The sequence below is a fragment of the Lolium perenne genome, chromosome 1 (assembly GCF_019359855.2).
Source record: "Lolium perenne isolate Kyuss_39 chromosome 1, Kyuss_2.0, whole genome shotgun sequence".
Lineage (NCBI taxonomy): Eukaryota > Viridiplantae > Streptophyta > Magnoliopsida > Poales > Poaceae > Lolium > Lolium perenne.
Genome location: NC_067244.2, coordinates 36,915,994 through 36,931,648, shown reverse-complemented (window position 1 = coordinate 36,931,648; position 15,655 = coordinate 36,915,994). Strand labels below are relative to the sequence as shown.

General features: G+C 43.6%; 2 protein-coding genes across 2 annotated transcripts; both read left to right on the top strand.

Moving 5' to 3' along the window:
- The first annotated feature begins 4,255 nt into the window (after positions 1–4,255).
- On the top strand, positions 4,256–9,012 carry LOC127346872 (chromatin structure-remodeling complex protein BSH). Its single transcript, XM_051373123.1, has 11 exons — positions 4,256–4,412; positions 4,519–4,607; positions 4,694–4,788; positions 4,924–4,995; positions 5,081–5,128; positions 5,240–5,323; positions 7,793–7,831; positions 7,972–8,051; positions 8,179–8,241; positions 8,380–8,473; positions 8,719–9,012. Exons 1-10 carry the CDS (start codon positions 4,360–4,362, stop codon positions 8,471–8,473), a joined length of 717 nt encoding a protein of 238 aa, XP_051229083.1. The 5' UTR covers positions 4,256–4,359; the 3' UTR covers positions 8,719–9,012.
- A 2,562-nt stretch (positions 9,013–11,574) lies between these two features.
- On the top strand, positions 11,575–12,320 carry LOC127346862 (hydrophobic protein LTI6B). The gene is made up of 2 exons (XM_051373116.2): positions 11,575–11,763; positions 11,978–12,320. The coding sequence occupies exons 1-2, from the start codon at positions 11,683–11,685 to the stop codon at positions 12,059–12,061; spliced, it is 165 nt and encodes a 54-aa protein (XP_051229076.1). The 5' UTR covers positions 11,575–11,682; the 3' UTR covers positions 12,062–12,320.
- Positions 12,321–15,655: the final 3,335 nt, after the last annotated feature.

The following is a 15,655-nucleotide window of genomic DNA, read 5'->3' as shown; positions in this document are numbered from 1 at the left end:
ACCTCAAATACATCTTACAAAATAACCAATTCAGAATATAAGCGCTTTGGACATTATCAATTTAGCTTAACTGACCATTTAGAAATTTGAGTTTCTGTTATAGTTCAAAATGCAGGAAGGAGTATAGAAAATATTCGTTCAAGGCAAACATCAGAATCATAGTTGTCGGGAACGGGGTTGAGGACGTGTTCCCGGATCGACCCGGAAACGGGTCGAGAACACGAGCAGATCCACCTGGTGGGGCGCCAGGTCACGATCCCGTTTGTTCGCTTCTAACGTCAAATTCTAAGCGCCCAATTAAATGAGAAAAATGATGATTCCATAGCGTTGGTCCTAGCGTATGGCGTCTTAATTTTCTTGATGCCACCTATTTTCCTCATAAGCTCATGCGCCTCTTCCTCTCTACACGTTCTGCACTCATGGGTCTCTTCCTCTCTTCGTTGTTCTCGGCAGCGTAGACACAATTCTGAAATCTGGAATCTAGAATTTTGTGTATCTTCCTCTTCCTCTCTTCGTTCATTTGGATCACATACCACAAATCATTTTATCGACATGGGTTCATCGATTCAAAATTAAGTGGATCCCGATGCACGTCCCAAATTAGTTGTACCGGATATGTATACCCCTCGTCGATCCTCGTTCGCTGGGATGTCGATCCTCGTTCGCTGGGATGTTGACCCTCAAAGCTCGACCCGGTACCTTGACCCGGACGAGCCGAATTTCCGGCAACTATGATCAGAATAACCCATGTCCTCTTCAGAGAAAAATTAGTAGACTAAGACACAATTACTGTAACGAACATGACCATGAGCACCTAGTAGTACCTCGAGACACCTGAGGAGACGGTGAACGATGAGGCAAAGTAGCATAGGGGATTCTTGTCCTGTTTGGTCAATTAAATAAACGATGGATGGCCACCTGGTGTGCATCAGGCAGCATATTTAGCACAATCAGTATAGATCACATGAACTGCAGGTGATTTTACTTGTTGAGGCACGAAGCTTTACTGGAGCATAACAACACAAACAATAAAATTTCTTCTTCAATCAATCAGAGCTTCAGCAGCCAATGAGAGAAATCCCAGGACGTGTCCTTGATAGGAACCCTGGAGCTCACGATAACAGGACCCCTGACCAGATCGGGTGCCTTCCTGTAAGGACAGGTGCTGGTTCTGCGATAGCTCAGATTGGCGTTGTTGCCGTCAACTATGTGGCCATAGCGACGAGAGATCCACTTGCTGGCACGTTCAGGAGCTCGTCCCTGAAGCTTGACGCCATCGCTGCCAGTGGCGACTGGCGAGGAGAGGTCCGGTAGTGCTATCAGCTGGAACATCCACGTCGCCGAAGTTAATGAGTCCATGGATAGGAGTAGCCGAGTAGTTCTCCATGTTATCGCTGGTTGCGGCTAGATTAGGCCGAGGTCCTGTCGACGAGAGGATCCATCGATCGGATCGCGAGAAACGAAAACTTCTATTCAGGGCATACGATTTTCTATTATTGATCACAATTGATCAACACGTCTATTTATACATAGCACAAGCGCTCGAGGTAGTAGTAACCGATGGTGACTCTCTTCACGTGCCAATTTTGATGGATTTCTACACGTTACATTGATTGGATGGGCCCGATCCAAGACGTACTAATCAGAAACTCCACCGTGAACATAGGAAACGTACGAAACGACCACATGGACCAAACCACGGAAACACTTCTCCCTTTATTATTAGGTAATAGATTTGAACGGTTTTAAAATGATAATGATTTACCTTTTTTAAAATGATTGTGTAATATGAGTATTTTGTCACTTGAGCAATTTTCAAATATGAACATTTGTGTCATTTAAACAAGAAAAGTTGCTAATAGTTTTAATAATAAGATTTACCTCATTTTTATGGGTTTTCAATAAGAACATTTACCTCATTTAAACGGTTCTTATCATTGATAGAATTTAAATTATCTAAGGGTTTTGAAAATAAAATATTTTAACTTTTTCATACAATATTTTAATATAAATATTTGCTTTTGTATAATAAACACTACTAATTTATTTTTAACATAAAAATATAAACTAAAAAATTAAAAAGAAGACCAAAAATAATAACAAGAAAAGAAAACATAAAGACAAAAAATGAAGAGGAAAAAAATAAGAAACATAACACGAAAAAGTCAAAAAAAAGAAGAAACCAAAGAGGAGAAGAAAAATGAAAAAACCAAACAACAAACAGATAAAACCCACTAAAATCATTAATCCGTCCGGAGGAGCTTCTATTGGGCCTACGCCCTCTGTGGGCATTTTGGTCCAATGGAGCAGCAAATAGAGAAACGCCTACCGCGTTGGTATAATTTATTGGTGAATTCTATTTATCGCTTAGCACCGCGCCTTAATACGCTCCACACGCGCGTCTGGCGGTTAGGCCGTGGCCCATTAGAACAATTTTTCTCCTTTTCTTTTACTCCTCTGGTTTCTAGTTAGGGTTTTATTGGTTTTCTTCTGGTACGGCTCACTCTGTTTTCTTTGTCAGTTTCTTCGGTTTATATTTTTTGTTTATTTTTATTGAAAAATGGAAACACTTTTAAATTTTAAATATGTTAGAAATATGAAATATTTGTGGTTTTCTGTTTTTTTAGTTTCACTAAATATGTTTAGATTCATAATTTGTTAAAATTCAAATTTTGTACAGTTTCAAAATTTGCTCATATTTAAACTTTGTTTGGTTTTGAAATTTGTTCAGGTTCAATTTTGGCTTGACTTCAAAATTTTCTTAAATTCAAAATTTTGTTCAGTTTTGAAATTTACTCACATTCAAATTTTGCTCGGTTTTGAAATTCAAATATTATTTTCAGTTTCAAAATTTGTTCACATTGAATTTGTGCTCGGTTTCAAAATTTGCCCAGATTTATATTTTGTTCAGTTTCAAAATTTACTCAAATTTAAATTTTGCTCGGTTTCGAATTTTGTTTAAGTAACTCATATTCAAATGTTGATCGGTTTCAAAATTTGTTCACATTGAATTTTTACTCGGTTTCAAAATTTGCTCAGATTTAAATTTTTCTCGGTTCCGAATTTTGTTTATGTTCGAAAAAAGTGGAAGCATCGAGCGGGGATTTGTTCTCTGGTGTGTGGCTTGGAAGGAGGAGTTGACACCACTTTGATACGGCTAATTTGTTGTAGAGAAATGGAAGAAGACTCTGTAGGACTTGTTTTGTCGCTCAAACAAACTAATGGGCCGGCCCGTCCGGCATCGGCTTCAGGCGATGCGCTGTTCCGGCTCGCTAACGAGCAACGACTAGAGGTACCGCTAGCTAGAGATCGACCTTCGCGAAGGGAAACTTCATCCCGCACACTGTACGTATGGTTGACACGTGTTAGCTCCGCGTGTCAGGCCCGCGTGAAACGTCCGCCCGTGCGAGTAGAGTAGCTCTAGTACTTACATCCACGCGCGTACAGCCGGCCGCGCGCGTAGAACCACATGCAGAGCACGGATACATCGGATGACGAGTACAACTTAGTGAGCATTCGAGTACAGTTACATAGACGATTGAGTACCTCGTGCACATGAACGAGTACATGTACAATTGCGCACACGAGACAGGTACAGTTGCGCACACGGGTAAGTACAGTCGCGCACATGAACAAGTACATGTACAGTCGCGCACACGAGACACGTACAGTCGCGCACACGAGTCAGTACAGTCGCGCACACGAGTCAGTACAGTCACGCACACGAACGAGAACAGATACAGTCACGAGTACATGTACAGTCGCGCACATGAGTAAATGGAAAAAATGCACCAAATATATTTAAAATAAAAGTACTTATGAGTAATGCACGAGTACACCTAGATACACAGCACAAAGACAACCATAGTAGTATAGGAAGTACGAAAAAAAATATCTTGAAACCTATCAACATGTGATCCAGTTTTGAAGATCTCGAAAAGGGAATCACTAATGTGAAAACGATTTGTAATTTGGACTTACGGTTTTATTTCATTTAAAAAAACGAATATAAAAAAGGAAAAAGGAAAAAGCTGCCACAATCTAGCCCCCCATTATCTTCTCTCTCCTCCATTATCTCATCTTGCTTCCTCTTGCGACATGTGGTGAGGAGGGAGATCACTTCCCAGAATTTTTTTTGACACCACAACGAATGTCTGGGCATCAGCCTTTTTCAATTGGGCCTTTATCTTTTCACCACAGTCCATAAGACAACCTGGCAGCGACAGGCCCAAATACGAGTCCACGGTAGATCTGGGCTCCAAAAACTGAATTAAGCCCTATGCGTAGGCTGCTTGCAGAACAGCCATCGGCCCCCGAAACCTGAGCAGGCACGGCGGCGACGGACCGCCGGCGAGTAAGATGAAGACGGTGAGCATGGGCGCCCCCAGGTCCTCCACCGTCAAGTTCCGCATGTACTCCCTCTCCCTCCCTCCCCCTCCTCCCTCTCTCTCTCTCTGTCGAATCTTGGATCGATTTGGGGATAAGGGGAGGAGCTAACCGCGCCGCCGTGCTGCGCAGGCCGACGAGGGACAACCTGGTGCCGATACGCGTCGACGTCGAGGTGGACGGCCAGCGCTACCGGGACGCCTTCACCTGGAACCCTCGCGGTAGGGAACCGCCTCTGTCTTCCACGCTTGTTTCTTTCCTTGTGTTCGTCTGTTCCTTACAGTCCTGTCCTCCTCGCGCCTTGCAGATCCCGACTCAGAGATCATGAGCTTCGCCAAGAGGACGGCCAAGGACCTGAAGCTGCCGACCAGCTTCGTCCCCCAGATGTTCCACTCCATCCAGGTACCCCGCCTCTCGTTCTCAAGTTGTTGTTCATCTTTCGTAGGACAGAGACTATGTTTGCGTTGGTAATTCTGCAATTGCACAGCTCCGTCGCTTACTTGTATATTCTTTGGTTTATTTGTGTGTTCGCAAAAGGGGCAATTGGCCGACTTTCGTTCCTACGAGGGGCAGGATATGCAGGTCAAAGAGAAGATTGTGCCCCTCAAGGTTTGCTTCTTTTCCCAACTGCGGATTGCCTGACCGTTCCGGTACCATCTGCTTTAAACTTTATGATTGAATGCTGAATGTGCAGATTGACCTCCGGGTGAACAACACTATAGTGAGAGACCAGTTCTTGTGGGTACGTGCACGATTTTTGACTATTTTTCATGCAGACCCGTTTGATTTATTGGCCTGTTGTAATGTGCTATTTGGTCAACTCTGCGCTTTCACATAAACTTTCACATACCAGGATATAGGCAACCTTGAAAGCGATCCTGAGGAATTTGCAAGGACCTTATGTGATGATTTGAACATTACAGATCCTGAAGTTGGGGTATAACTCTTTACTTTCTTAAGAGCTTAGTTTATTTTCATTTTGGAAACCTTGATTTAATATGATAAAAATTAACAATGCATCTATCTTGTTAAGGATGTTGCTTTTGTTTGTCACCCAGTTGCTGCCTCCACAATTAGTGTACTCCTGAATCCGTTGCCAGATATGGGAAGTTGCGATGTTTTTGTTATGCTTTGTATATGGGTTGTTGTCACTCTTTTTGTTAAGCTTGGTCTGCGTAACTATAGTACGTAGAGATGCAAAGGGATGAAAATAGAGCAGAAATTTTTGGTCTGTTCTGGAAAAAAAATCTGGAAACAGAGCACAGATATTGAAACGAAAACGGAAATTCAAGGAAGAGAAGTGGAAAATGGCAAAAATTTCTCGCGGAAACAGAAACGCAACGGTGATTTCCTGTGGAACATCGTCTGCAGCGTATTTTCTGTATCTCCGCAAGTGCGGAAATTTCTGTTTATCTGGCTATATAGTCAGGCGCTGTCCCCTCTAGCCTCCCCACGTTGGCCTCCATGAAGGTCCGCCTCTGTATATAGTCCCTCTAGCCTAGCCCATATACAATTCTGGCCCAACTCCATGCTCTACCAAGTAAACATAATTTTTACCCTATTCCCTTGATCCTCCTTGTCATCCCCATTCTATTCAAACAGTATACCTATTGTATTGCCAAAGTTAGAAAATTATGCACTATAATATTCCTTATTATACATATGAAAAATAGTTTGCTGCCACTGTGGATAGCTGCCTCCCTCTCGTCCACCATATGATCGAGAGATGTGTGCCTGCCTGCTTTGTGGTTTTGTCTGCAAGAGGATCATGCTCTACACATGCACTGTTCCCTTTTTTGTTTGATGCGCCGGTCTTTATTTATATTAATTTGTTAGATACATGTGTATATATCTATAATATATTAGTTTTGTTTCACTCTATGTATGGTATGTTGGGAGCCTGCCAATGGAACTCTGGTCATATCAGATTGTGGTGATCACGTGTCCTGTACGCTTCTGACGAAGTGTGCACCTTAACAACCAGTAGCTAGTTTTATTGAGAACCAACCAGTAGCTACTTACAACCATGACCTTACTATATATTCGGTCAACATGCCTACACTCCTTTTTGCCTTCAGATGTTGCCTCATGCAGAGGGACCTAGGCAGGAATTGCTCATCAAGTACTAGATCTTTTTTACCTATGGCGCTGTATTATTACATGGAGTCTGCTTGTGCATGTTCACTGGTCCATGCCGGTAACAGCGTACCACGTTTGTAGTAGAGGACTGCAATCTACAAAAAGTGGAAGAAATTAGAACACATCTTGTCTCTCAGCTGGAATCTCATACTATGTACCCTGGAAGCAGAACTTGTGTATGTCTAGTTATATCAGAGATAGACTGTCACGCCATCCACAACTACTACATCACCTGTGTCAATTCCTGAGACATACTTGGCGATTCTGATGCCAGCTTGTCTAATAATTTGTTATTCTCGCGAGCTTTGTAAGAGTCATCAACCCTCGTTGTTCTAACATAATAGTATATCAGCTCTCGAAAGTGAAGATGGGCAAGGGGCGTTAAGCTCGATGCCTCTCTTAAAGTCGTTTGCAAGAACACACTACCCGATTGTGTCTTTACCGAGTACCATGACAATTTTGTGGCACATTTGCCAGAACACACCACATGGCCAAAAATGGAAAGTTTGGCACATTTTCTTCAAAACCGGTCACAGCATGGTCATCCCAGGCAAAACTGGCAAACTTTCCGTTTTTGGCCATGCGGTGTATTTGAGCAAATGTGCCACAAAATTGTAATGGTACCCGGCAAAGGCACAATCGGGTAGTGTGTTTCAGCAAACTTTCCCCCTTAAAATAACATGCAACAGTACTATGGTAGGCACATTGGAGGTAGCTATCCTCAGTGGTAGCAAATCCACACCCTTATACATATATACACAAGGCATCATAATAAATTTTAGTTATCTTAGCAATTTTGTTTGGTTCTATTTTTCTGTATGGTTCAAGAGAGATTTTTTAGTTCCGGTGAACTTTTGCTTTGTATCCTTGTCTGATTCGTATTCTCTCTGTATTATTTCATGGCAGTGTCTGCTTCTGTATTTTGTTTCCGGGGTTTCCGTTGTCATTTCCGCTTCCTCTAAAAGATACAAACACAAATACGACAACACTTAGTTTCCTCTGTTCCCTCTGCCTTTTCATCCCTAGATGCGACTATGGTTTTAATATCATTGAACTTCAGTTTCTTATCAGGAGCGTTTGGATCTATACTTGCTAATAATTTCTATGCAAGAAACTTAAAATTTCTGTTGATACCTGATTATACTTGCAAGTAAAATGTAAAAGAACAGGCGATTGATGTTTTTATAGTACATAGCTGGTCTATTAGCCTATATGGTTAGATTTCAGCAACTTTGTTATACACTGACAAAATCCAATTAATGTGCAGCCTGCTATAGCTGTTTCCATCCGCGAGCAGCTTTATGAGGTTAGATATACCTTTCCAGCTTATTTGCTGCTTACAAATTCATGAATATATTTGATGGTCTCTTTCTCCATAAAGGAGCAAAGTTTTGTCTTTCATCACATATCAGAAGACGTACATAAACAGACGACATGAATTTGCAGATTGCTAGTCAGAGTGTTTCAGCTATGAGAGAAGCTAAAATGTCAAAGAAGAGGCGAGCACCAGAATTTGCTTCAAATAGGTTTGTACGAGTCTCTACTGGTGTTATTTTAGCTCCGTGTCTTAGTTTTGAGTGGAACTGCAGGATTGGCAAAATTTCTCAAACTATGTTTATTTTTAAATTGAGGTGGTCATATATGTTCTTGCAGTAAAGCCATGAATAACGCAGTGGACATGTTCAAGTATTTTGGAAGCAAAGGGAGCGTCATCCGGTATGATCTGTTCCATTAAAAAGCCTTTTAAATAATTGAATCATATAGTTTGATTTTATTGCATCGTTTGCTCCCCCCTTGTAGGTTGTGCAACTCTTTGGGAGTTAAACTTAAAATTTGCTCTGTTTTGTGTATCAGGAAAAGGAAGGAGTGGTACCTGTATGCACCTGTTGTTGATGTAATTTCTAACGAGAAAACTGTAGTTGTTGCAAAGGATGAAGCTAAGCTCTAGGTAAGATAACTACGACATAGTACTGCTCATTTACCATCATCAAACTCTATTTACTGCCCTACTTTCCATGTTTTCTGCCTGCAAGATTTCATCTGCGTTCTACCTGAGCTTGGTTCTGCAATTGTAATGGACTGTCCCTCATAGCGTAATACTAAGGATGTGTTATAGGAAGTAACTTTGTATGCAGGAGAGCCGAATATAGTGATACATCTTAATGGAAGTCTCGCTAACAACCATTTTGACAGGTCGTTGTAGAAAAATGGAAGCATCCCCTTCAGTTTCCGTGACCAGCTGTAATTGGGAACCTTGAGGAGGAATGTTGCTGAGTTGCTTGGAAGAACTTGTCAGCTGGCAACCGTCCTTTTCTGTCTGGCAACGAGTTCTAGGTAGGACCTCCACTGAGTACACCGCTTGGCAGTGTGAGGGTTTGAGGTAGAATAGGCTAGCTCTGTATACCTGCTGCTGATGGCGACATGAACGAGGCCACATCTTGTTGAAAATTTCTGACGTTGTGCCAATGTTTCACATGTTTGTCTGTATGTTGGCGGCGACGTGTTTGGTCATGGTTCGTCGACTGCGTCCAGCTTCCCCATCGTCTAGATAGTGCCCGCTCTGATTTGGCGCAGTGCCTGATTATCATGTACTGAAAGCGACATTTTAGAGTCAAAGATGGCACGTCTGAATTTTCTGTTTTTGAAAGAAGCGTGCAAGTTGTACAAGTAACCAACCAGCCTAGTAACACGTAGTTGGAAATTGAGTTGGGATTTTCACTCCAGATGTACTGTATTTGTTGTCAGCTCCCGTGGCTGCGTTGCAGCCTTGCAGGAGAATATGTTGCCATGTTAGAGGAACACTTTACACTTCACATCAGCTACTGTAAGCTTGATGTTTGCTGGAAAGATGAATGGAAAATACAGAAAAGAGAAGCATATAAATGACAGAAGGGAGAACAGAAAAGAAGCATATACCAGACGTTGGCGGTGGGGCCAAGGCAGAGTATTAAGCGCTTGTTTGGTTCAAAGCAAACTTTGACACAACAAAGTTTTGACAAACTGGAGCTTGCCACCAACGTACCATGAAAAATTCATCTCCACACCTGCAACTTGACTACTAGAGGGGGAAAAGAAGTAGAGTATATATTGCATGGATCATGTGAATATTAAAATGTCGGTCCCATTAGTGAAGCAACTAACAGGATGATGCATTCAACCTTATACCCATTGTTGAAAATTCTGGAAAACAATTGGTCTTAAAGCTTAGGCCAGAAACCAAACATACCCTAAGTGTCCTGCTGGATGGTACGGAGTATTAACATAAAACAAACGTAAATGCTAGACCAAAATAGATAAATGTGAAACCCTAGATCACGCGGCCGCCATCCTCCCCCTCATCCTCCCCTCTCGTCGCCATTCCCAGGCTGCTGGGCGATTCCTTACGGTTGCCGATGAAGAGGTAGTAGGGCATCGCTTGTAATGGTGGTGGTCGGCTGCGACGGCATCGGTACATGTCGAGTGTACACATGAGCATGTCAATTTTATGAATATAATATAATATTGTGGACACGTTCATGTCGCTCGTTCGTTGGCACGATGCCCATGGAAGTTGCCATGATGAAAGTATATATAGGCCCTGCAATTTTGTAATTTTGATTGGAGAGATCAAAAGTTGCCATCCAAACCATGTGATCCGAAAACGATGGACCATATCGCATCGTGCATGGGGACGAAACCCTCTCGGCCACACAATATAATTTCCACTATTTTATTTATCTGTATTGTGACGATGTTACAGGAAAAATTCATAATGTTTTCATCCAACGACATGGGCCGAGTGGCTTGACCATATGATACAACTAAGACGACTAGCAAGTGCTTAGTGCAATCTACATTTCTAGCAGGAGACAAGGTACTTGAGAACCAACCTGTGGTTCGATGGTTAGGAGGTAGTGGCAGCCTCAACCCACTAGAGTTTAACCCCCAGGTTCAACACTTTGGTGTCTCATAATGGTGGAATATTCTTCCATGTGAGGATGTTTTGTCGGTAGCGAGACAACTGTGGTGACTTCGTTAATTTCAAGACCAACTATATCAAATTTCTTGAACTTAGTCTATCAAAGAGGGTACGAATCGGTACCTGCCAAGAGAGACTACCAGGAGGCGGCAGAAGCCACAAAACCCATCTAGGGTTCCATCCTCCTTACCAGCGATACCACCGGTTCACTCCGCCTCCTGTGGCCTTGGGGCCTTGGAGGTGTGGCGGACCACTCCCTCACCGGCGAGGAGTTTCCTTTCTTAATTTAGTTAGTTTTTCAGTGTCTTTTTTGGATGGTGAGGCGACGGCTACATCCTGAATCGGAATAAGGTCCTCCATGCTCTATCCTCGCTCTGGTGGTGCATCTAGCGCTGACGGAGGGCGCGCGAAGTTGTGTGCCCGTCGGATCTCCTGGGATCCGGTCGATTTTCGTGTTTATTACTGTGGTTTCATGTCATTCCCTTCAGATCTACGGTTGTCGTCATTGACGATGGTTGATGCTCTGGTGCGCTGGTCATTGGGGACCTTAGCACGATAACTTCCCGTATGTCTACTACAACAAGCACTACTACGACAAGCTTTGCCCGGCTCCGGCGATGGAGGGGCGAGGATAGCGGCGTGCCTTCGGCTCGTGCTAGTGGTTGTAGACGTCGCTAGGTGGTCCGAGTAGCAATTTGTAATTTTCTTTACTTCTGGAGACATTTGTACTAATATTAATGATTATTAATAGATTGGTGGATTTTTTTAAAAAAATGGGTAGGGTGTGAGTAGGTAGATACATTCATAGTGGTGAGTATACGAGCGTCTGTATTGTGTAAAAAAACAAATACTTAACAACGAAGCAAAAAAGGTTGACAAATTGCTAAGGAAACGCGCAAATTGCCAAACCGTCGCCGCGTGGGACGGTGGATGAAGTGAGTCCAGCAACCAAGAGCGCGTTGCCGTCGTCAGGCCCACACGTGGCGGCGCAATATTATCTCCTCCTTCGCTTCCATTCCCTCTACTACCTGGCCGTCGCCCTCCATCCACCCTGCAGTTCTTTACCGTCTATACTCTATATAAAGGGAGCCACAGGGGAGATCCGTTTCTCTATTCCATCCGCCTGCTGCTTCGCCTAGTTTACTACCTCATCGACAAGGAGAGGAAGAGTTCATCAAGATCAAGAAAGGAGACCGATCATGGGCACGGCCACCTGCATCGACATCATCATCGCCATCATCCTCCCGCCCCTCGGCGTCTTCCTCAAGTTCGGTTGCGGGGTAAGCTGAAAAATCAGATTCTTTCCTTTCTTTGCAGGTACTACCTCTGTTCTTCTTTAATCGACGCGGAATACAAGCTAGTTAGCAGAGCATATCTTCATATCTAGCGTCAATTAAACACGAACGGAGGGAGTACATGTATAGATAGTCCTCTGCTCGGAGAGCAGCAGAAGGTTCTCATTCGGTACTGATTTCTAGTTTTTTTCTCTTGCAGCATGAGTTCTGGATCTGCCTCTTGCTCACCTTACTCGGGTACCTCCCCGGCATCCTCTATGCCATCTACGCCATCACCAAGTAGAACCAAATCTTCGCATGTGTTCCAAAATATATGTTGATGAGGATGTTATCTCCATAGAGTCTAGTGTGCTTCAGTTCTTGTTTGTGTTTCCTTCTCCATTTTTCTGTCATGCATGCGTACCGGCGATGATGCAAATTTCCCTGCTGTTTCCTTGGACCGTGATGAAGAAGATGAGGCTCTATGTAATTATTATGTATGGGGTTTACCAGTTGGGAGTTTGTTAAAGTTTGATCATTGCATCCATGTGATGTTTGGAATATGTGACATGCATCTGCTCAGGTTTCTCACTTGATTGGCTCAACTTTACTCAAGTGTATAATAATAATAAAAGTAAAGAACCATAGGTTTCTACCGTGAAGTTATCTACTCCTCCGTTTACAATTACCCTCTGTTCTTGACATAGTTAAAGTTAAACTTTACAAAGTTTGATTAAGTGTATACAAATTATTTATATTTGTAATACCAATGAACACAATCGCAAATAAACTTTATGGCAATTCTAATAATGTGGGGTTTATATTATAAATGCTGATTATTTTACTATATATTTGGTTAAATTTATCTATTTTTGACTTTGATTATAGACATAAAAGGAAGAGTAAATAAAAACAGAGGGAGTATAAGGCCCATTTGGGTGGCCACTTTCACGCCAAAACCGGCATCAAGTGTCGATTACACGCCTTACTTAAAACACGCTTAGAAAGCCTGATATTAGGCCCGACAAAATACTTCGAATCCCGGTTTACACATGAAAAATAAAAAACACCAATGTAGCTCGGAATTCCAACGGCAAAGAAAGGACTTTATCATATCCTGGCAGGGTTTGCGTTCCAATTCACATGTGCAAGAGAAGATTAGAAGTTTGGAGGAAAGGTTGGGGAGATGGTGGATCAACGGTGGTGGCCTGAGCAGCTAGGGCTGGTGCGGGGGCAGCATCGGCCGTAGGTGGCGGTAACAAGTCGCTAGGGCCGGTGCCAGGGTGTCTGAAGACGATGGCGGGATGGTCCAATCATTGGTTTCTTCAGGCACCGGTGCATTTCTAGATGTTAGGAGCTCCCTAAGACATTGGTAGGTCAAGCATGATGAAACCAACTAAGAGAGCGACGATAGTGGCGCTCGACATCCGCGAGGTCGAATAGCTTGATCTCGACGAGACTATAGTGGGTAATCGAGCATTTGCCGATCCTTAGATATGTTTTACACTTGTAGAGGGCGATGGTGACATGCTTGCGAGTGGATGAATTGCTTATGTATTTTGGATATATCATCCGGTATATCAAAGAAGTAACAGAATCATGTACGTGTGAGAAAGAGTTGTTGATATCCTGTCCTTTGTTTCTGCCCATGCCTTTCAAACGTGCGATATAGCATCCGGGAGTGGTTTTCCACAAGGCTTCTAGAAGTTCTTAAACTTATCCTATGTGGGAAAGCATGTCATGCTCCTTAGGGTACAACGCTGAGTAGGATGCATATCCATGCGTCAACAAAGCCTGACCGCAATCATAATTTGTAATGTATTTGATGCAGATCAGTTCATGAGAAAAGCACCTAAGTGTGCTATCACTCTCCTACTGATGCTACACAGGTTGCAAGTCCAAAGGATGGGTTGATAGAAGTGATTTTCTATGTTGGAGAGCTTATCGTGCTATTTGATCAATGCCACCGATCTTTTAAAGATGACACCGATCTTTTTAAGATGGCACCGTTCCGATGTTTTCACATCCCCCAAAGCTCCGGAATGGCAAGGGCGGGGAGATCCAGTAGTACCCTGCAACAACCGAGGAGACCCAGTTCAACCCTACCTAGGATGCTAAATAGCTCGTGCCAAACTACCAAGGCCTAGATGCATCGAGGAGAATGTGACTTAGTATATCATCGTGCCGATCAAAGAATGGACAAACCAGGTGGTGGCAAGGCCATGCCCAGCCAGTCGGTCCAAATTATAGGACCACCTGCTGAAGCGGGACACGCAAAGAAGCGGATTGTATTGAAATGCTATGTAAAACTTGAAACACGAAAACAGTCCATATTGACATTTGGTTTTAAGAGAACATACCCATGCAATTTTCTGCAAAGGGACATCAAAACATGTTGATTTTATTTCTTTGTACAAAAAAAGGTGTTACATGATACATAAGGTTTCAGCAAGCAAAGAACATAACATTGCGTTTGGATGCACATAATTTGGGCATGGAATTGGAATTTGGAGCGAATAGGCCCAATTTGGCTGTTTAGATGGCTTTAGAATTGATGCCTGTAAACCGTGGGCAAATTCCGAGCCATCCCCCCGCGCGTACCGTTTCACTAGGATGATTTCCGGGCTCTGTACCTCGGAAAGGCCTGGAATTGCTTTGCCCCTTCGTCAACCCACGACAGAGCACGAAGCTCTCGAGCGATGGCTCCGCCCGCCAGCGATGGCTCCGGTAAGCCACCGCGCCTGCCGACATTCTGCGCCCTCCTCTCCCCATCTCGCACCTCTCCCAATCCTCTCCCTGACCTCGGTCTAACCGGCTCCCCTAACCCTAGAACAACGGCGGTAGGAAGGGGAACAGTAGCGGGCGGTGGTCTCTCCCTGGCCGGTAGAGGAACGGCGGCGGGCGGTGGCGGCGGACGGTGGCCTCTCCCTGGCCAGGTAGGAGAACAACGGGGGTGGCCTCTCCCTGGTTGGGTAGGGGAACAACGGGCAGTGGACGGCGGGCGGCGTCGGTCGGTGGACGACAGCGGTAGGTGGCCTCTCCCTGGCCGGCGATCTCTTCCTGCCCTCTCCCTGCCTCTCTCCAATTCAATTCCACACTTTGCGCATCCAAACACGTTAGAATCGGGTGCTGCCTTTTAATTCCAACAACAAATATCATGTACACCCAAACAGAAGAGTTGAAATGGAGGCCATTTCCTTTCGATTTTGAATTTGTAATTTTATTGCAATTCAATTTCATGGCCAAATTCTGTGCATCCAAACATAGTACAAGGGATTTCGTGGACATGGGCCGAGTGACTTGACCTTATGATACAACGTGGACGGCCAAACCTTACGTTTCTAGCAGCAGGTCCAGAGAGACAGGTGCTTTACAGCTACTAGTAGCTATGCACGCGCACGCGCGTCTTAACTAATCAATTCAATAATATGTCCAATATTTTCTTAAAATATGCAATTTCATATGATTTTCATCCAACATGATACATGCCTGAACTTCAATCTTTTAGCTATCATCCATTAAATGAGCGGGCAAACTTCACCCATTTTGCTACACCACTGTATATAGAGATCTCTCTTATTGAAAAACTCTGAGTTCTCCCATTCTTGTCGATGGCAAAAAGCTTCAGCAGCCCCGCAGCTCCTGATTTAGGAGCCTCCAGTCCTAACCAAATTTCTGAAAATTAAGATGCATGAGTGAACTGGGCACTACCCTTCGGGGAACCAATGTTGCCCTATCCTGTACCATCTAGTTGTAGGCCCATGAAGACACTTGGAAGCAAGGCGGCCCACTAGGACGGTGCACCAAAAGGTTCCTTGACGGGCAAGACAAGGAAGCAGCCGAACAAGAAAAGATCAGATCTAAAACTACTGTAAACCTAGTCGTATTCGGTTAGACC